This window comes from Danio rerio, chromosome 11 (genome assembly GCF_049306965.1).
Source record: "Danio rerio strain Tuebingen ecotype United States chromosome 11, GRCz12tu, whole genome shotgun sequence".
Classification (NCBI taxonomy): domain Eukaryota; kingdom Metazoa; phylum Chordata; class Actinopteri; order Cypriniformes; family Danionidae; genus Danio; species Danio rerio.
In genome coordinates this window covers 34,925,001-34,947,946 of record NC_133186.1, presented here as the reverse complement: position 1 = coordinate 34,947,946, position 22,946 = coordinate 34,925,001, and the positions used below count along the sequence as shown (strand labels likewise).

General features: G+C 35.1%; 2 protein-coding genes across 5 annotated transcripts in view; one reads left to right on the top strand and one right to left on the bottom strand.

The window, feature by feature from the left end:
- pcdh17 (protocadherin 17) overlaps positions 1–22,946 on the top strand; it is a 148,094-nt gene that overhangs the window by 36,474 nt on the left and 88,674 nt on the right. The window lies entirely within an intron of this gene.
- LOC108191636 (uncharacterized) lies at positions 6,784–13,923 on the bottom strand. The gene is made up of 2 exons (XM_021474659.3): positions 13,823–13,923; positions 6,784–13,475 (listed from the first exon to the last, which is right to left on the bottom strand). Exon 2 carries the CDS (start codon positions 13,254–13,256, stop codon positions 7,446–7,448), a length of 5,811 nt encoding a protein of 1,936 aa, XP_021330334.2. The 5' UTR covers positions 13,257–13,475; positions 13,823–13,923; the 3' UTR covers positions 6,784–7,445.

Genomic DNA, 22,946 nt, shown 5'->3' with positions numbered 1-22,946 from the left:
GAAACAATCTGCATTTTTTATATTCATTCATTATGTGTGATTTATAAGCTGTTTTTCTCTTGGAAACCAAAAAAATGTCCCAATGAGGTCCAAATTTACTGGTATTGCTATACTTGTGAGGACATTTAAGCCTACCCGTAACCCAGCCATCACAGGGAACAATCTGCATTTTTATATTTCCTAGATACTTTATTATGTGTGATTTATGAGCCGTTTTCCTCATGGGGACATTTTTGGGTCTAAATTTACTGGTATTGCTATACTTGTGGGGACTTGTATTTGGTTCCTCACAACATACAGAATACAAGGTGCATGCACATACACATAGAGCCACACTAATGTTGCCTTGCCAAACGCAGCATGGCTCTCATGACACCTGTGGGCAGCTTAAGCAAAGCTGATGCATAGCCTGAGCTCCTAAATCACTAACAGGTGGTCCAAACCATGTCTGTGCTCGCCTGTTTTTCAGTGGATGTCTTTTCTGAGGACAGATTAAGAGATCTTTGACCCGCTGCACACCCGTTTTAACACCTTCTTTAGCAACGTTAACCCTATTGGTGAGAGCAGTAAGGCTATTGTCGGAGGGGTTAACATGCTTAACTAGCTTGAGCTTGGCGCTGCTGTTATCTGCTTTACGTTTGAAAGACGAGCGCGTGTCTTTACCTCAGCTCAACTCCGGATATATCTTCCACAAGCAGCCTCTCAGATACTTATCCAGCACTAATTTGATCTCGCGCGTCGAGGCCGGAGGATCCCGACCGCAGCTCCATTTAACTTCCCAGCTCCAGCCTTTTAACAGCGAGCAGATAGGGCCGATATCGAGGGCCGACGTCTAGTTGGATGTGTTTTGTGGTTTGGCTTGAAGTTTTTTTCGAAAGGCCTCTGTGAGGTAAAATGGAAAAAGTAATAATTGAGGCTCCAGCAACATGGAGAACGACAAGTTTGATGCACAAGTTGAGCCTTTAGCGAGGCTTGGGTTTCAGATTGTCTTTCAGTCTTCAGCAAGCTATTAAAGAGTGAAGGAAATGCCAGCTTATGAGTTTGATTCCTGCATTTATGAAATTAATTTGAGGATGAGTTGGATTATGAAATAGCTAAAAAACATCTCTTTATTTCAGCTCAAGTTTTTATATAATATTATTAATTCATTCGTTTTCTTGTCGGCTTAGTCCCTTTATTAATCCGGGGTCGCCACAGCGGAATGAACCGCCAACTTATCCAGCAAGTTTTTACGCAGCGGATGCCCTTCCAGCCGCAACCCATCTCTGAGAAACATCCACACTCACATTCACTATGGACAATTTAGCCTACCCAATTCACCTGTCCCGCATGTCTTTGGACTGTGGGGGAAACCGGAGCACCCGGAGGAATCCCACGCGAACGCAGGGAGAACATGCAAACTCCACACAGAAACGCCAACTGAGGCAAGGCTCGAATCAGCAACCCAGCGACCTTCTTGCTGTGAGGCGAACGTGCTACCCACTCCGCCACTGCGTGGCCTATATTATATTATATTATATTATATTATATTATATTATATTATATTATATTATATTATATTATATTATATATTATAATATATTATATTATATTATATTATATTATATTATATTATATTATATTAATTTATTTTATAATATTTTATTTTATGTTATTATATTATATTATTTTATTTTATTTTATTTTATTTTATGTTATTATATTATGTTATATTATATTATATTATATTATATTATATTATATTATATTATATTATATTATATTATATTATATTATATTATATTATATTATATTATATTATGTTAAATTATATACCAAAACTTTTTATATTAGGGCGAAGCAGTGGCGCAGTAGATAGTGCTGTGGCCTCACAGCAAGAAGGTCGCTGGTTTGTGTCTCGGTTCAGTTGGCGTTTCTGTGTGGAGTTTGGATGTTCTCACTGTGTTCGTGTGTGTTTCACTCGCTTCATTCCTGCATCAAATTTACTTCACAATAGATGCAGATTTGCATATTTTTTTTGCTAAATGGCTAACATGGATTTTATTAAAATGGAACAACAACAACAGGCGCTACATCTTAATCACGCCCCTTCAAGAGAAAGCTCCTAATTGGTTAACATGGTGCGCATGTCCTCTCAAGTTCAGATTTTCTAACTTAAGCGATTCGCACATCAGTCATGCAAAATGCTCAATTTGCACTGCTTCATTCTCGCGAATCATGTCATTCACGCTGCCTCTTTCACGCATAACGCCCCGCAGGATGTCTATTCACGTCCTTGCTTTGACTTAACATGTAAGTTACTTGCGCTTGATGTTAAATCTGCGTCTGGTCTGAACGCAGCTTTAGACATTGGATGTAGACATTAGGCATTGTTAGACATATAGACATTATGCTATATATAAATATATAATATATAATATATATATATATATATATATATATATATATATATATATATATATATATATATATATATATATATATATATATAAATATCCTTCTTTAGTTTTGTTTTAATGCCATTCTGAAAGCAGAAAGAAACTCAAACAGATAATAAAGTTATAATTTAAATGGTATTCAGATGTAAAATACTTTAATTGATTTGTATATTTGTTTTTAAATATTTTACAACCTACAGAAGCTGATATGGGCAAAATTGAAAGCTGACGTCTAGCTGGATGTGTTTTGTGGTTTTCTTGAAGTGTTCAAAAGGCCTCTGTGAGGTAAAATGGAAAAACTAATAATGGAGGCTCCAGCGATGCGGAGAATGGCAGGTTTGATGTGCAGGTTAAGTGTTTGCAGGGCTTGAGTTACAGTTTTGTCTCTCAGTCTGGTTTGCGTGTCATGCCTCATTGTCTTTAATAAGAAGACATGTTTGGGATGAAGCGGGTTGATGTTGCTATGCTAAGAAGCAGATCTGAGTGTATTGATTTTCCCCGTTCTAACTTTGTTCTAAAGCTTGTGCTACATTTTGCTTATCTTTCGTTTCTTCTAAATTTATATTTCTGGATTATTTACACTAGGGTTGACATATTTCTGGTTATTTTTCTGTAAATTGTCAGATAGGACAATGTTTTCTCCAGCAGGCTTCTATGGCGTGTCAAACGGTAGAAGAGACTGTAGAACTAGAAACAATGATCTGGATTATCAAATGCATGAATGTCAAATGGATGGCGTGGTGGCTCAGTGGTTAGCAATGTCGCGTCACAGAAAGAAGGTCGCTGGTTTGAGTACTGTCTGGGCCAGTTGGCATTTCTGTGTGGAGTTTGGATGTTCTCACAATGTTTACAAGGGTTTTCTCTTGGAAGTCCGGTTTCCAGCATAGTCCAAAAACATGCACTATAGGTGAATTGAATGAACTGATTTGGCCAAAGTGTGTGCATAAGTGAGTGTGTATGAGTGTTTCCCAGTACTGGGTTGCAGCAAGAAGGGTATTCGCTGCGTAAAACATATGCTTGAATAGTTGTCGGTTTGTTCCACTGTGGTGACCTTTGAATATAGACTAAGCTAAAGGAAAATGAATGAATTACTGATTGAATAAATGTCACATGTGAAATGTTATTCTAAGATAGAGAAAAAACACAACAAAATCAAAGGTTTAACTAATTCAACATATAAACAAAAACTATAATAATATCTAGATTATACTAAAAACACTGTTATATAGACACGATAAGTTTACTGCATGTTTTTTGTACCCTAAAAGGGCCTGTAGACATTATCTCGCATCAAGTTACAAAATATTCTTTAATCTTTTACTTTAAAAAAATGCACATATTGGATAGCCAGAGGGTGAATAAATTAACAGCAAATGTAAATGTTTGTCTGACTGATCCCTTTAAGAGCAGTTCTGGTTGTATGACTCAAACTTCTGTCTTGAGCGAAAGGGTGTTAAAGTTTGCGCTGGAGGCTTTAAGAGTCGTGCTACTGGTTTTCGGAAATGTCAAGCGCACTTCTGCATCATTGAACGTGAAGACAAACAAACACATGTGCAATCTGCTCTCTCTTATGGGATAAGGTCACCCGTGGGGTTTCTCGGCTGGAGCAGTGCTGCGAGGGGTCGGTCAGAGAGCAGGGAGTCTGGAATCGCAGCGCCTCCATGCTGAGGTTACAGGGCTGCAGCACGAGTCTCTCTGTTAGAAAATGCAGCGGCGTGTAATTGATTTGTTAATCGTGCGAGGTCGTTCCTGAAAGCCCAGAGCCTTACACACACACACTCACACAGATAGACTGTAGATTCCTCCTGATTCTCATCCGCTGGTAGTTCAGATCTCCCCAAGGACAGAGCACAGAAAAACACAGAGAACTTCAAAAACAAACATTCGAATGCAGACGTCAAAGATCTGGATCACTGCGGACGCTCATATTTATAAACAAAGACATGATTTTCAATGCTGCAAACATACTGTGCTTTGGAGACTCTCAGTGGCTTTTCAAATGATCAGTTATCAGTTGCGTATTGCATATATACATATATATTAAATGTATTTAATGTACATTCAGAAATTTAGATCACCCATTCATCCATCCATCCATCCATCCATCTATCTATCTATATATTTATAAAGTTCATAACTAGTAGGCGGCAGTGGCCTGGAGGTTGGTGCGTCGTCATTTGGCAGCTGGGTGCTCTCGGCGACCCGAGTTCGATTCCAGGCTTGGGGTCCTTTGCCGATCCTTCCCCTTTCTCTGCTACCCATGCTTTCCTGTCTGTAAATCTTCACTCTCCTATAAATAAAGAAGAAAAAAACCCTACAAATGTTTGTATATATATTAAAAAAGTTATCCCAACTTCATCAGATGATTGAATACTTTAAGAATTGCAAACATTTTTTATTGTATGTTTTATAAAATTGTACGTTTAAGTATCTAAATGAGACATTGTTTCATTAAATATGCGATAATTGCATACAGTATATTACTAGCCCGCCAAGAAAAAAATATGTATGTATGTATATTAAAAAGTTATTTTTAAGTTAAACACTTATATATATGTATGTATGTATGTATGTGTGTGTGTGTGTGTGTGTGTGTGTGTGTGTGTGTGTGTGTGTGTTATCTACAGATAGAACATATATTTCAGTAAAAATCTTCAGAATACAAATATGAATAAATCTGTGATTTATGTCAGGTCTCACTTTTAAGAAATAGCTGTCACAACACTGAGTTTATATTTGATTATATATTCAATTATTTTTATATGCATATGATATGTAGTTAGTCTAGACAAATTTAGGTGCGAATAAATAAATAAATGTTTTGATAAACATCCCAGCTGTGATTGATAATGGTGAAAAATATGTATTGTAATAAAATGTTAAATCACCTTTAAATATAGTAGGGTAAATTATAAACTCTATAACTATTAACTATAAGAGCGTTCAAAGTGCAGGCAGTCTTCGTTTTTTTTTTTTTTTTTTGAATCTCCAATGACCCTAGTTTGCACTACAAATCCTCTTTAATGTTCTACTCAAGAGTAAACATATTTACTGCAAATTTGAATCTTTTTGGCTGAACTTTTCACTTAATTAGTGTGCAGCGTATTTGTGGATAGTTATTTTTCTGATACAACCCTGCATTATCTCAAGTATCATATTTGAATAAAAAAATACACACACTTTTTTCCCCCTCTGAACTACAGGGTTCAGATAAGGATTAACTGTCACGCTGTTTGATGCTAACCGTCTCATCTGGGGTTCTTTTCCATGTAACACGTTTTTTGAAATTCTAATTAGTCCCACACACTTCACCCAAACGAAATCGAATTATGTGGGAGATTTCTGCATGAGTAAAACATGCAGTGCAACGTGGGAAGTGAGGCTGTTAAGCTGTCGGTGGAATTGCAGGGCACATCTCGGCCGAACCGTGGGGCTCGCTACTTGAAAGGGGAATGATACAAGAACAAGAGGTGTAGGTTTTTGAACAAAAAATGTTTCTACCTTAGACATTTTCCAGTCTTTGGTATGAAGGAAGCAGATTCTTAATCACCATCTGTTGTGCTTCTTGCCTCAGTTTCTCCTTTATTCTTTTTAATGGTCATTCTGGAATATGGGTCAAAGACAAGATGTCCCATTTTGGTCTTATTGTCATATTAAATTTACAAAAGCAATTGTATATACATATAAATAACAATAATAGCAAGTAAGACGTCTGTTTCAATGTATCAAATAAGTACTATGAACATTTTAAAATATGGTTAAAATAATGTTCCTTTTTCATTTAGATGTATATTTATGCAAAAAAATAGCAAAATATATATATATATATATATATATATATATATATATATATATATATATATATATATATATATATATATGTGTGTGTAATTTAGTGTCATTTTTTGTATATTTTGAATGATTTGAAATGTATTAAGATTTGTGACAATTGTTTTTGCGTATAGACAGGCATAATTTTGTGGGCAATTGTTAATTTTACAATTTCTAAGCAAAAATATTTGTATAAATGTATATTATAAGGAAAATGTAGATCTGTTATTTTGTGCTTTTATGCTCTTACTTTAATATTAATTTTTTTTCTCTTTCATAAATGACTTTTATTCAACAGCAAATCTTTTTATTTTATTTTGACTATCCTCTAAAATATAAAATAATCTCCATTTATTGACAGGCTTTTAATATATATATATATATATATATATATATATATATATATATATATATATATATATATATATTGTGCTGTCCTCGCTATATGTGCTGAATATAACTTTACAGCCAGATAAACTCTTCCTTGACATCAAAACTCTGAAGACGATAACTCCTTGTCCACAGGTTTATTGATATTCCAAAGAAAGGTAAAACTGAAATGCACAAAAGGCATAATCAACACTAAGCATGTTGTTGTTAAGATGTATACATTCGCAAAGAAGTACATAAATGAATGTCTTCAAGGCTTTATGTGTTTTCTCTTAAACACACATTCTCTTAAATGTAATATAATCATGTTAAACACACACACAATTCTTAAATCACTTTTTAACTATACTGAATTGCATGAACTTTCAATGAACTAGACAGAGATTACACTCACTATGTCCCTTAACCATAGTGAAGCAGACAGAAAATAATAGACTTCTAATAATAACTATATAAAAATGACCTAAAGCATCTGAAATAATAGACATTGATTAAAACAGTCAATACATACCCACGATGCTAAAACAAACACAAGATGAATGCAAACGTCACAGAATTAACTCAGGATTGTCTGACTGTGCTGCTCTGTGCAACATGCCTGCTCACTTCCTCATCAGTGCTCACATGGTATGACTCTGTTCTGAAACCTAAGATTCTTAAAGGGGCCACGTCGTAATAATGAAAAACATACATATTCACTCCAGAATAGAAAATAAGTCTACCAAACATTGTGATAACAACACACTCCCCGTCTGATGTTAATAAACATCACTAGATAATTCGAAGTTATTCATCTACTTTAGACTCTGAGGAAAGAAGAAGCACTACCTCTGTAACAGGCCTAAGAAAAAGAGTGGAACCTCCTGGTTTAATGACCTTAACCTCAACCTGACGCACTTTACCATCTTTGCTAGGGAATGATTGTGTTACCAGTCCAAGAGGCCATTCATTCCGTGGTACTTGGCTGTTCTTAAGGAGGACAACACTTCCTGTATTGACATTTGGATGAACGGACTGCCATTTCTTGCGTGGTTGTAGGGTTGGAAGGAATTGCTTACGCCATCTGTCCCAGAATGTGTTGGAAAGGTGTTGAACTTGCCGCCACTGGCACTTGTACAAGTCGGTAACTCCAAACTTGCCTGTAGGTGCAGCAACAGGGTTCACCTTTTGTGTTAAGAGAGCTGCTGGTGTGAGTATGAATGACTCATGGGGGTCTGTTGTCACAGGAACAAGAGGCCTGGCATTGATAATAGCTGTTACCTCTGCCATGAAGGTCACCAGCACCTCATGGGTAAGTTTGTCTTTCAACTGGAGAAACATGGAATCAAGAATTCTCCTTGCCAGACCAATCATTCTTTCCCATGATCCACCACAATGGGAAGCATGCGGAGGATTAAAGGTCCATGTACAACCTTGATCTGACAGATACGTCTTTACAACTTTGCTGTCAATGTTTGAAGGTATCTGTAGCTCTTTACATGCACCTACAAAGTTTGTCCCACGATCGGAGCGAATATGTTTGACAGGTCCACGCACAGCAAGAAAACGTCTAAGAGCATTGATGAAACTGGATGTGTCGAGAGATTCAATAACTTCTATATGAACAGCTCTTATGCTCATGCATGTAAAAATTACGGCCCACCTCTTGCTGTATAGGAGACCACCTCTTGTCCGACGGGAGGAGACATTCCAAGGGCCAAACACATCCAGTCCAACGTTGGTAAAAGGAGGGTCTTCTGAGAGCCGTTCTGCTGGAAGGTTAGCCATTTTTTGGATGCTGAGTGGAGCTCTGAGCCGTCTGCAAGTTACGCATTGGTGTATGATGCTGCTCACCCTTCGTTTTCCACCAATTATCCAAAAACCAGCAGCACGGACCGCTCCTTCCGTAAAGTGACGACCTTGATGCTGAACACGCTCATGGTGATGTCTAATGATCAAAGTGGCAATGTGACTCTTGCCAGGAATTAACAAAGGAGTCTTCTCTCTCTGATTAAGACTTGAAAGGTGGAGACGTCCTCCGACCCTCAGAAGACCTTGCTGATCAATGAATGGATCCAAAGTATGGAGTGGACTGCTCTTTGGTATCCTCTCTTGCCGTTTAATGCATTCAATCTCATGACTGTAAGCCTCTTCTTGTACTGCTCGGAGGATGATGTTTATAGCTCTATCAGATTCTTCCATTGTGAATTCTTTGCAGTAGTGCCAGCCTTTGCAAGAACTGTTTTCCTTCTCTGTTGTTTTAAAATGATGAGCTATGTGGATAAGGCGAGTAATGGCACCAGTTAGTGAATTCCAAGAGGAGAATTTGGCAAACCGTTCAGAACCAAGCTGCTTGGTTAATGCTGTGGTGGTTAGTGTGGACACTAGAGGACGCACATCAGGATCTGAACTTGGATTAACCAGATTGAAAGTGTTCTGAATATCTGGTCCTTGCGTGAGCAGAAAGTTGGGTCCACTTAACCAGTTGGTTTTTTGTAAGTGGGCTGCAGAAACAAAACGTGTTGCGTGGTCTGCTGGGTTTTGTTCAGTAGGAACATATCGCCACTGATCTGGACTAGAAGACCTTCGGATACGCTGAATGCGGTTACTCACATAAACATAAAAGCGCCTGGTCTCATTACAAATGTACCCAAGAACTACCTTACTGTCCGTGTAGTAGGTTACAGCGTCAAATTGCAAGTCCAGGTTTACTGAAATTAAGTCTGCCAACTCAACAGCAAGCACTGCCGCACAAAGTTCAAGTCTTGGCACTGTGTGCTCAGGGCGGGGGGCAAGTTTGGCTTTCCCCATTACAAACCCAATGTGATTCTTTCCTTCATCATCTGTGACCTTTAGATATGACACTGCAGCAATGGCTTTTATTGATGCATCCGCAAAAACACATAGTTCTCTTCTCATAGCTGTCGATGTCGAAATCTCAGTATAAACCCTGGGAATAGAAAAATTAGCCAGCTCTGACAAGGAAACTCTCCACAAGGTCCAAGCGTCCTCCATCTTTTGTGGCAATGGAGCATCCCAGTCACCGCTCACAGCAGTAAGTTCTCTCAGAATAGCTTTGCCTTGAATTGTGACCGGCGCTACAAACCCAAGGGGATCATAGAGTCTGTTAATAGTGGATAAGACACCTCGACGGGTGTAGGGTTTTACCTCATCACTGACACTAAATCGGAAGCAATCAGAATGGAGGTCCCAATTTAGACCAAGACTACGCTGCATTGGCAGCGTGTCTTCCTCAAAGTCTAGATCTTTCAGATCACATGCATGGTCTGTCGATGGAAAGGCTTCCATGACTTTTTTGCTGTTTGCTGCTATCTTATGTAGTCTCAGATTGGATTTAGACAAAACCTCTTGTGTCTTTTTTAACAAACTGATCGTAGCTTCTACTGTAGGCAAAGACTTGAGACCATCATCCACGTAGAAGTCACGCATCACAAATTGCTTGACCTCAGAGTCGACATGGAAATTGTCAATCTGAACAGACTTATGAAGACAATGTATAGCCACTGCAGGTGAGGGTTTGTTTCCAAAGACATGCACTCTCATGCGGTAATCTACAATGTCTTTGGAAGTGTCATTGTCTTGAAACCAAAGAAAACGAAGAAAATCTCTATCTTCCTCTCTTACCAAAAAACAATAGAACATCTGTTCTATGTCTGCAGTAAAGGCAATTGCTTCTTTTCTGAAGCGCATCATTACCCCTACCAGGGTGTTGTTTAAATCAGGCCCGGTCAACAGCACATCATTCAGAGATATTGCATTGTGTTGTGCACTCGAATCAAAAACTACTCTGATCTGATTCACTTTCTTTGGATGGTACACTCCAAATGTTGGCAGGTACCATTGTTCTTCTTTCTCATCAAGAGGAGGCGCTAACTCGGCATGTCCATTTTTGAATATCTTGTCCATGAACTTGAGAAAGTGTTCTTTCATCATCGGCTTCCTTTCCAAGTTGTGCTTGAGTGATATAAGTCGTTTTAGGGCTTGTATTCTGTTGTTGGGAAGACGAGGACGAGGACTCTTAAAAGGTAGTGGAGCTACCCAACTGTTATTTGAATCCTTCCGTAAACCTTCATCCATGATTTTCATGAAAGTTGCATCCTGAATTGAAGGAGCCACTTGATTGTCCTCTTTGGTTCTCTGAAACACATTGTCTCCTAGACAGTCAACATCACAGGTGAATTTAGCTTCCGGGTATGTTGGGCAGTGGTTAGCAATTTGAAAGTCTTTGCATGTTTCCTTAACATGGAAAACATTTGGACATGGTTTAAAGAGAGTTGGACGTTCTGGTTCTACAGTGTTTGTGTGGAATGTGCTGATTGTCAGAGGTTTGTGGACATTCCCTAAACATACATTACCTACTATAACCCATCCCAGATCCAACTTCTGTGCATAAGGCAAATTGTGTGGGCCATTCACTTGTTTACGGACTTTGTGGACCCGTATAACATCTCGACCTAAGAGAAGCATGATTGGGGCTTTTGGGTCTAGTTCTGGAATGAAGTGCGCCATAGACTTTAGGTGTGTGTGACTGCGAGCAACATCAGGGGTTGGGATCTCATCTCTATTATTAGGAATATCATTGCATTCTATCAAGCTTGGCAGTGAAATGCAAACAGTTCCATCTAGAGACTCTACTTCATAGCCACTGGCCCGTCTTCCTGCTGACTCCTTCACTCCTGCGCATGTTCTCAATATGTAAGGAGCACAAGGACTTTGGTCACTGAAAACTTCAAAAAACTGTGAACGAACCAGAGACCTGTTACTCTGTTCATCCAAGATTGCATATACTTTTACTGCTTTGTCTTTTTGGCCAGCTGGAAATACCTTTACAAGGCATACTTTTGAGCACGATCGGTCTGTTTGATTTTCCCCACAGACTTCTGTGCATTTGCTGTCGACTTGAGATTGAGATGAGGGTTGCTCTCCCTCCCCGCCATGCTTTGTGGCAGGGTTTGACTCTTTCCAGGATGCATGTCCAGGGTGGAGTACCGTGTTGTGTCCTTCACTTTTGCATTCAGAGCATTGAACTTTAGTTTTACAGTTCTTTGCGATATGCGTTGTTGAAGAGCAGCATTTAAAGCATACATTATGCTCCCTCAAAAATGCCTTCCGAGCATCAGTAGACTTCTCTAAAAAGACACGGCATTTGTTAAGAGGGTGTGGTCTTTTGTGGATGAGACACAGTTTCTCACAGTCATCAGATTGCTTATAAAGCCCGCCAGTATCAGCACAGTCTCCGTAAGATACTGCTGTCTTGTGTACAAAGATTTCGTGTTGTTTACTGCTCTTCCAAGCTGCCTTCTCTACTTTAGGAGCTGTGTCTATGTAAGAGACAAAGCTGAAGCTCGGATCATTTCCAATATCTGCCTCCTGGCTAACAAAGTCTACAAAGTAAGCAAATGGAGGATATGGAACTTGATTGTGTCGCTTATAGGCTGCACCAACTGATGCCCACTTTTCTTGCAGACGAAATGGTAACTTCTGTATTATTGGATAGATGCCTCTTGCAGTGTCTAAGAGAACAAGACCAGGTAAGTCTCCTTCAGCCTTAGCAGACTGCAACTCCATTAGCAGATCACTCAATTTTGACAATTTTGAATAATCTCGATTGGCTATTTTAGGAAAAGCATCGATTCGTTTGAATAGAGCATGTTCTATTATTTCTGCTGAGCCATATGTTTGATCAAGTCTGTCCCATGCCATCGCCAGCCCAGCTTGTGGGTGATTAATATGTATTGCTCTTATCTGTTCCACTTGCTCGGCTGACTCTTTGCCTAACCACTTCAACAGGAGATCCATTTCTTCACTTGGAGTCAGATTTAAATCAAAAGTTGCATTTTGAAAAGATCGTTTCCAGGCTCTGTAATTCTGGGGTTTGTCGTTAAACTGTAGTAAGCCTGTTGAAACAAGCTCTCGACGAGCCAGATATCTTACAAAGTCGTTCATGTTTGAACTGCAATCATTTGAATTTTGAAACATGGGGTATTCAGAGTTCAGAGGATTAGACGTATTGATGTTATTTTGTGATCCGAATTGCTGCGAAGGAGTCGGATATTTGTTTGCAGGTGATGTTGCAGAGTGTTTTAAGGTGGTATCAGGTAGTTGAAAAGAGACACTGTTGTGTCGTAAAAGGAAAGGCTTGACTTCAGGTTTTAGCTGTGAACCTGAAATACTATAACTTGTACTTGGTTCTATTTTCGCAGGAACATCACACAGTTGTAGATCCTTGTCTAGATTTTTGGTTTGGTCGATAACATATTGTTCTGTTCGCTGTGTGGTTTCCAAGGGAACAGAGTTCAAACTTAGCTTGCAACTGTGTTTTTCAGAATGCTCATCAATGGCAGCTTCAAGAGCCTCTGCTTCTGCAACAGCTGCAGCTACCTCTTTTTTCTGCTGCAGCATTTCCATAGATGCCTCAACTTTGGCCTTTTGTAGCTTTAAATTAACCTCTTCTTCAGCGAAAGTAAGTCGAGCTTTTGCTGCCTCTGCTCTTGCTCTTGCCTTAGCAGCTGCTGATCCAGTTGACGATGTATTGGATCGTGCTGAAGAACATGAAGCGCACGAGCGCGTCTTTAATGACGATGTTTCTGTTGTCATGGCTCCAGCAGCACATCTGTTAATTGATTACTAGCTGGGTGTGACGATTATTTGCCTTTGTTGCCACTTGCAGTTGTAAGGCCGTGGTTTTACTGTGCTGTCCTCGCTATATGTGCTGAATATAACTTTACAGCCAGATAAACTCTTCCTTGACATCAAAACTCTGAAGACGATAACTCCTTGTCCACAGGTTTATTGATATTCCAAAGAAAGGTAAAACTGAAATGCACAAAAGGCATAATCAACACTAAGCATGTTGTTGTTAAGATGTATACATTCGCAAAGAAGTACATAAATGAATGTCTTCAAGGCTTTATGTGTTTTCTCTTAAACACACATTCTCTTAAATGTAATATAATCATGTTAAACACACACACAATTCTTAAATCACTTTTTAACTATACTGAATTGCATGAACTTTCAATGAACTAGACAGAGATTACACTCACTATGTCCCTTAACCATAGTGAAGCAGACAGAAAATAATAGACTTCTAATAATAACTATATAAAAATGACCTAAAGCATCTGAAATAATAGACATTGATTAAAACAGTCAATACATACCCACGATGCTAAAACAAACACAAGATGAATGCAAACGTCACAGAATTAACTCAGGATTGTCTGACTGTGCTGCTCTGTGCAACATGCCTGCTCACTTCCTCATCAGTGCTCACATGGTATGACTCTGTTCTGAAACCTAAGATTCTTAAAGGGGCCACGTCGTAATAATGAAAAACATACATATTCACTCCAGAATAGAAAATAAGTCTACCAAACATTGTGATAACAACACATATATATATATATATATATATATATATATATATATATATATATATATATATATATATATTTATATATATTGTTTTTTACATTTTACTATATAAATTAAATGAAAAAGTATATTATTATTATTATTATTATTTTGTATTTTATAATTTAATTTTTATTATTTTTATATTTTTTATAGTTCTAAACATCTCTAAGATTTTTTTTATGCATGACAATGCAAAGCAATTGTCTTAAATCTTGAATAAATTTTGTTGTGTACAATATTATTGTAATGAATAAATAATAACATTTTAGAAATTGCAAAGCCCACCTGTTTTCTAAAATGACCCCATGTCTTTTACAGTCACTTTAACAAATCTTGTTCTGTAAATCCTCGGAAATGTCAGAAGCATCCAGCATGTTTTGATTCAGAGAGGTCATCCCTCGTATCACACCTCTAATGTGCTTAACAGGAAAGCCAAGCCACTGTCCCTCCATCCCTGACCGTCAGCTTTAGGTCTCTCCACCACTTCTTACGTTTTCTACACGGTCTGAGCATGAAAAATGACACTGTAAAAGCCGTTTTATATATCATAATGAGCTTAAGAAATGCATTTTCCACTTGACTTGTTATAACAACGACCAGAGCCGTAAGGACGAGCTGAATGTCAAAAAGCCTTTTGTTTTTCATATTTAAAGTTGCGCTATGAAGCGAATGTTAAACAATGAAACTGGTGTTGATATTTCAAAGCATCAAACCAACAAAATAAGCATATTATTATACAAAATACATAAAATACAAGATAAAATGTCGCTAAACTACCTAAAAAAGGCACATAAATTAAAATAACCAGTTATTAAGGCATTTAAGTCAAATGACAATGAAAAAAAAAGTTTTAAGAGCTGAATTAAATGAGAACACTGAAGAGGTCTGTCTAATGGGCAGCAGCAAATCATTCCAAAGTCTAGGACCTATCACAGCGAAGGCATGATTGCAGCTAAGTTTACACTTTGTTTTTGGAAGCTGATCAGCTAACCTGACAGAATGAGTGGGCTTATAGGGGTGGATCAGCTCAGAGATGCTCAAGGTTGGGCAAGACCATTTAGACATTTAAAAACAAATAAAATAATCTGTATTCTAAAATTCACTGGCAACCAATGAAGCGAAGCTAACACGGGGAAATGTGGTCATATTTGCAGGTACCATTTAAAGTGTGCAGCAGCAATTTGACCATTTGCAAATGAGCAATAGCTGACTTGTTACGCCCAACATAAAGTGCACACAGTAATCTAACATAGTGGTCACAAAAGCTTGAATCACAGTCGCAATCTGTTGTTTTTGGGATGTATTTCTTCATTTTTGCTAGTTGTCTTAATTGAAAAAAGCTAGATTTAACTACAGCTCATATCTGATTGCCAAATTTAAAACTTTAGTCAAATTTCACCCCTAAATTTGTAAATTTGTGACTGTTGGCTTAAAATGCTGAGCTAACGAGCTCAAATGAAATCCTAACAGTACCTTCAAAAACCATTACTTCTTTTTTGTTTTCATTAAAACTTAAAAAGTTATAAGATATGAATAAATATATTAAGTTTGGTGATGCTAAAGTGATAATTTATGGCTCTTTGCAAGAGAAAAAATTGTTTAAAATCATCTTTATATATATATATATATATATATATATATATATATATATATATATATATATATATATATATATATATATATATATATATATATATATATATATATATATATATATATAAATTATACAGACACATATTTGTGTCTGTATATTTCAACTGCAACATGTATATATATATATATATATATATATATATATATATATATATATATATATATATATATATATGTATATATATATATATATACATGTTGCAGTTGAAATATACAGACACAAATATGTAAACTGTCACAAAAGAAAACTGCACAACTTTGTTTTGGAAGTTTCTTTACTCTATACTAAAGAAAGAAACAAAACACTTCTGAAAAACCTCAAATTTTATGAAAATCTCCAATAACTGAGAGGCTCAAATAGCAAATGGCATGAGCAGAAAAGGACACCCACCATCTATTTTCTGTTAACATACTTAGTTATGGGATTATCTTCTGCTTTTTCCAAAGAGAAAATTGGGTCTTATCTGGTCTGTATGACAGTGACTGCATCCATGTCAGCTGGACACAAGTGAGTTTGAGAGACAGAAGCAGGACCGGCCCTGAAGCGCTTATAATCCCAGCCGGATTACTGTAATCTCCCTCTCTTCATTTTTCAAAATCGGGATTTGTGGAAAGAAATGGTGACTAGATGCGGTTATTGCCACTGAGAGATTCACTGTGTGGCTTAAATATGCTTCTTTTGTGGCTCGGATCGCTTGATCTGTAGTTATGCCGAGCGCTGGAATTGAAAATCGCTGTAATTGCTCTCGGAAAGGATTTCGAGTATTCAAGACACAAAAGAAAATGCATGTTAAAAAAAACTGTCTGCTGAATGTAGCCTAATTTGCCCAGTGTTCCTGTTCATGCATTATAATAGCATTTCTTAGACACTTTGCAGAGATGCTATTGGATCAGATAAGTGTGTGGGTGGAAGTTTATTGTGAGTATGACTACAGTAGATGTGCTTATAAATATTAATTGTATATCTGTCTGTATTTTATAGTGCAGCCGATCGTCTTAAAATAACATTTTTGTTTCTTTTTGGGCAAAGTAAGATCAGTAAACCTGTTTATAGTGCTAATGAAAGATTTAATATTGAATATAATCTTATTTACTTTGCTAAGACCATATCCAACTTGAATATTTAGCACATCAGTTGCTGCCTGTTTTTACACACAATACATACTGTATGCTCACACTTAATTTTGATGGTCCATTTGTTGACTTTAAGTTACATTGCATTTACATGCCAACTAATTCTCGTTGGAATATCAGTAGACTGTTAGGTTGGGGTTAGGGTTAGATTATGCTGACATGTACTTGCAAAGGTTCTTATAGTCAGTTAAATGTCTGTTGAAGAGCAGTATCAACAGATATTAAGCAGACAGTTTACTAATACTCTAATGGACCATCAAAATAAAGTGTTAACATACATATGTTTTTTCTCAAAACTGTCAACAGTGTACATATTATACATAACACTAGGCAGATAAATTGCATGCAATGTACATTCAATGCACATAAATGACACACATTTATATGTTTCTGTTCCCTTGTGTCGGTATTTATGTATGTACTCTGACTTTCTATAAACCACAATTTTATTTTATTTTTTTTATAAAAACACACTTGCCAAATAAAGCTCATTCTGATCCTGATAAGCAAAATTTACAACACAAAGTAAAACTTAAACCTGTTACTTCTTTATATTGATAAACCCAAACAAACAAACATTTTTTTCTAGAATAAAGTTACAAAAACTCATATTAGGTCTTAAACAAGCATAAAATTATTAAAATAAGTATTATTTTGAAATTGTTAATATTTTGAAAGTATTACTTTCATTATTAAAACTTACTTTTTATTAATTACTTATGAGAATATCAAGTATGGATTTTAAAAATTATTTTTAATTATATATTTTTTTAAATAACTGCTTTTTAATCTTGCAACAAAATTCAAAAGATGAATGAAAAAAATGAACATCAATGCATTGAGTTTTACCTGATACAGGATGTTCTATTCTGCCTTTTCCTCAAAACAAAATGTCATATATATAAATAAAAATAATTAAGTAAAATTTAAATGAAATTAAATAAACTTAAATTAAATAAAAAAATAAATTGTTTTAAAAATATAAATGAAGTTAAATTTAATTAAAATACAATATTATAATGTAAAATAAAATTAAGTTAAATTAAAATAAAATAAAACAAAATTAAGTTAAATTAAAATAAAATAAAGTAAAATGAAATAAAAAATACAATTATGTTGAATTAAAATAAAACAAAATAAAGTAAAAACAAATAATAAATAAAATTAAGTCCAATTAAAACTAGATTTAATTAAATAAAATTATGTTAAATAAAACTTAAATAAAATGAAGAAATGAAATGAAAACTTAATAGTGAAATGAAGTAAAATAAAATTAAGTTAAATTCAAATAGAATAAAGTTAACTTAAAATAAAATAAAACAAAGTAAAATAAAAAAGCTAAAATTAAAGTTAAATAAAGTTAAATTAAAATAAATAAAATTAAGTAAAATTAAGTTAAAATTAAATAAAGTAAATTAAATAGAAATTAAATAAAATAATTTCCCAGAGATAGTTTGCGGCTGGAAGGGCATCCGCTGCGTAAACGACATGCTGGATAAGTGGGCGGTTCATTCTGCTGTGGCGACCCCAGATTAATAAATGGACTGAGCATTAATTAAATTAAATTAAATTAAATTAAATTAAATTAAATTAAATTAAATTAAATTAAATTAAATTAAATTAAATTAAATTAAAAATTAATTAAATTTATTTTTAAAAAAAGATCACGATCCCTTAATACACACACACACATGCATTCACAATCTCTAAGGAATATTACCAGATCATATTTGCTAGAAAAGTGGTGAGCAATTCAATCACACACAGTTCCACATTTGTTGAACATGAAAACAAGCATTTAGACATTCTTAAAAGTGAGCGAGAGTCACTACAGTTCACTTTGGGACAATGAGATCACTAGCATCTTACATGGGCATTTGGGACGTCCTCAGATTAGACTTGGGCATTAATGGCAATGTTAAACCCTTAAACAACAGAAAGTGGTGTGTGTGCGTGTGTGCGTGTGTGCGTGTGTGTGTGTGTGTGTGTGTGTGTGTGTGTGTGTGTGTGTGTGTGTGTGTGTCGTGGCCATTACATTTAAAAAGGCTCCTGTCAAATCCAGGCTTAGATAAAAACGGATGACCTGCGGAGTCTGCTCGGCTCACTGTAATTAATCTCGATGAATATAACTCTGACCAGCAAATGTCTAGAGTCGTGTGGCGTTAATTTCAAAGGAAGCAATTCATTTTTCAAAACTTTTAACCAGGGGTCTGAGGGCTGGAAGCCGGAAATGAGCAGCGCTGGCATTTGGTTTGTAAAGGCGAGACACTGGAGGAAAAATCACACTCGTCTGTTTTGAGATTTGGGCCTCTTTTTTAGCTTAAAGGGATAGTTCACCTAAAAGTGAAAACCTTCTGTTGAACACAAATGAAGATATTTTAAAGAATGCTGGAAACCTGCAACCAATAACTTCTATTTTTTTTTTTTTTTTTTAGTTTTTTTTTGTCTATATGGAAGTCAGTGTTTACCAATATGTTGCACACTACCAGTCAAAAATTTGGAAACAGTAAGATTTTTAAAATGTTTTAAAAGAAGGCAATTCTGCACACCAAGGTTGATGCAAATGCTAATACAATCAGTAATAAATAAATAAATAAATAAATAAATAAATAAATAAATAAATAAATAAATAAAATAAAATAAGAATTTTGAACCTTATTCCAATGTTCAGATTTTTTTATTTATTTTTTACTTAACAAATGTAAATTATTGATTTCATTTTTAATAATGTAATGCATCGTTTTCATTTTTAAACTTATTTATTAAAGTAATGACTCATCTGCATAAATTACCATACTATTTGAAAAAACAAATGTGATAGAAAATAATAATAATAATAATAATAATTAAATAATAACAATAATATAAATAAACAAACCTGATTTAATTAAATTTTCAGATTTTTTTAACAAAAAAAAAAAGCTTAAAATTAATAAATAAACAGGTATTTTAAACCAGATTTCATCCAATGTTCAATCTTTTTTGTGCTATAAATGTGTGCAAACAGCTAATCAAACATTTAATTTGAAAAAAAAATTTTTTAATACTGTTTAAATAAATAAACAAAATTTCGGAAGCAAATTTAAGCAAATCACTTCATATTTACTAAAACAATGGCTCATTTGAATTTTAAATATGCTTATTAATGCAATGGTTTATTTTCACAATTAAACAAATCATTTGCATAAAATTTGGAATACAAAAAGTCTTAGATTAATAAAAAAATTAAACAAACAAGAGTTTTGAACTAAAATTTATTCAGTGTTCAATGCAAACTACTTTATATTTAATAAAACAATGGCTCATTTGCATAATTAAACATATAATTTAAAAAAAAAAAGTGTAATACAAACAGTCAAAAATGTATAAATAAACATACCAAAAATGGAACCCTCCAATTTTTCGATTTTTGTGCAAGAAATTTATGCAGATCGCTTTATATTTATTAAAACAATGGCTCAGTTGCTTAATAAAACATATAATTTGAAAAACCTTGTAATACAAAAAGTCAAAAATGTATTTCAAAAAATAAACAAAAATTCTTAACCGGACTTCATTCAATGTTTTTGTGCAAGAATTTCTTGCACATTGCTAAATATTTATTAAAACAATAGCTCATTTAAATTTTAAACATGCTTATTAATGCAATGGCTTATTTGCATAATTAAACAAAGAATTTGAATAAAACATGCAATACAAAAAAGTAAAAAAAAAATATTAATAAACAACAATTTTGAACCTTTATCCAATGTTCACATTGTTATGCGAGAATGTATACAAACTACTTCAAACTACTTCATATTTAATAAAACAATGCCTCATTTGCATAATTAAACATATCATTAGAAAAAATCTTGTAATACAAAAAAGTAAAAAATGTATATCAATTAAAATATTAATACATAAAAAAAACAAAAATTTTAACCTGACTTCATTCAATGTTTCGATTTTTACGCTAGAATTACCAGCAAGTTACTTCATATTTATTAAAACAATACCTCATGTGCATTTTTTATCATGCTTATTGAAGCAGTGGCTCATTTGCATAAATTAACATCATTTGAAAAATCTTAAAATACCAAAAAAAAGTCTAAAATAAGTAAATAAAAAAAATACAGAAGAATTTTGAGCCTGACTTCCTCCAATGTTTAATCTATTTCCGCTAGAATTATATGCAAACTACTTAATGTTTAATAAAACAACAGCCTCATTTGCATTTTTATTTACCATTTTCATACCATTTAAACAAATTTATAATAACTTTTGATTGATTCGTGTGGTAATCAATCAACAATTGGAAAAGAAAAGTTTTAAACATTAGTTCATTTTTTGACCCTTTTCACCTGCAGACTGACCAGCTGTTAGACTCAGTAACCACAGGAAAGCACACAAGCAGGCTAATTGAATTTGATCACTCTATAATGCACCAGAGAAAGGACCCAATCAATGCTCAGGCCATTCTTCGTCTCTGCTCAATATAATGAATACTTCGCTCGACAGTCTGATTATTTTTCGTATTCATTCTAGTCGGCTGTGCAAAAACACTGGGGTAACTCGTCCAGCTCTTGTTTGTTATGTAGTTGTAAACATTGATCGCTCTTTGTTTATGAAGCTTTATTGTGTACATTTCACAAATGCTATTCCACCCAGGGGTCTTGTGTTCAAACAGCCAAACAAACAGATGCGGACGAATAAAAAAAGGGCTGTGTTTGCCCTTGAAACCTTTGATTCTCGATGGCCCGTCGTGTCAGATGGCTGTTTTACACTCAATTAGGGAGTCGGGTCTGTTTGCAGTCACTGTTTGGTTTGTTTAGTTTGCTGTGAAAGTTTTCTTCTGGGGTGTGAATCCTGTGGACTTTGTGAGGACGTCGTGTAGTGACTGTGTATAAATAGATATGAATTATGGAAGCATGCCATTGGGTACATTTGATGGAACGCATTTATTAATTGATCAGTTTAAAAAACAAAACTGAAATATTCATTTTTGATGTTAAATGACTTAATTTTTTTGTTAATTGTAAAAATATCAAATTTAAAAACAAGTGCATTATTTATTTATTATTTTTTCATTATTTTATTTTATTTTTCATGTATGCGGCAAAATATGATTAGATCAACCTCTGATGTACACTCACTGGCCACTTTATTAGGTACACCTGTCCAACTGCTCGTTAACCCAAAAGTTCTAATCAGCCAATCACATGGCAGCAACTCTTTGGACCTGGCATGATTGTTGGTGTTAGACAGGCTGATTTGAGTATTTCAGAAACTGGGATTCTACTGGGATTTTCACGCACAACCATCTCTAGGGTTTACAGAGAATGATCCAAAAAAGAGAAAATATCCAGTAAGTGGCAGTTCTGTGGCCGAAAATGCCTTGTTGATGCAAGAGGTCAGAGGAGAATGGCCAGACTGGTTCAAGCTAATAGAAAAGCAACAGTTATTCAAAATAAGTGCAAACCATCTCAGACTGGTTTGTTAAACATGACTATGAGTTCACTGTACACAAATGTCCTCCATAGTCACCAGACTCAATCTAATAGTGCACTTTTGGGATGTGGTGGAGCAAATTGGAGATTCGCATCATGCATGTGCAGCTGACAAATCTGCAGCAACTGCGTGATGCTATCATGTCAACATGGACCAAAATCTCTGAGGAATATTTCCAGTACCTTGTTGAATCTATGCCACAACGGATAAAGGCAGATCTGAGGGCTAAAAGGCATCCGACATGGTACTAGTCAGGTAAATCTAATAAAGTGGCCGATGAGTGTATATCGCAATTTATAATAATTACAATAATGATAATATATCAAAATATAATTTAAATATGAAATATGATAATATATAATAATATTTTAGTCTGTAATTTTACCAAAAAAGTAAATAGTATTTTAAAATAATTGTCAAATACCTAAACTATTGTTCATTCATTCCTTTGCTTATTGGCTTTGTCCCTGTATTAATCTGGGGTCGCCACAGCGGAATGAACCGCCAACTTATCCAGCATATATTCTACACAGTGGTTGCCCTTCCAGCTGCAACCCATCTCTGGGAAACATCCATACACACTCTTACAGT

What these genes read in the sequence shown, in the direction of transcription:
- LOC108191636 (XM_021474659.3), bottom strand. Translation starts at nt 13,256, where the DNA reads ATGACAACAGAAACATCGTCATTAAAGACGCGCTCGTGCGCTTCATGT.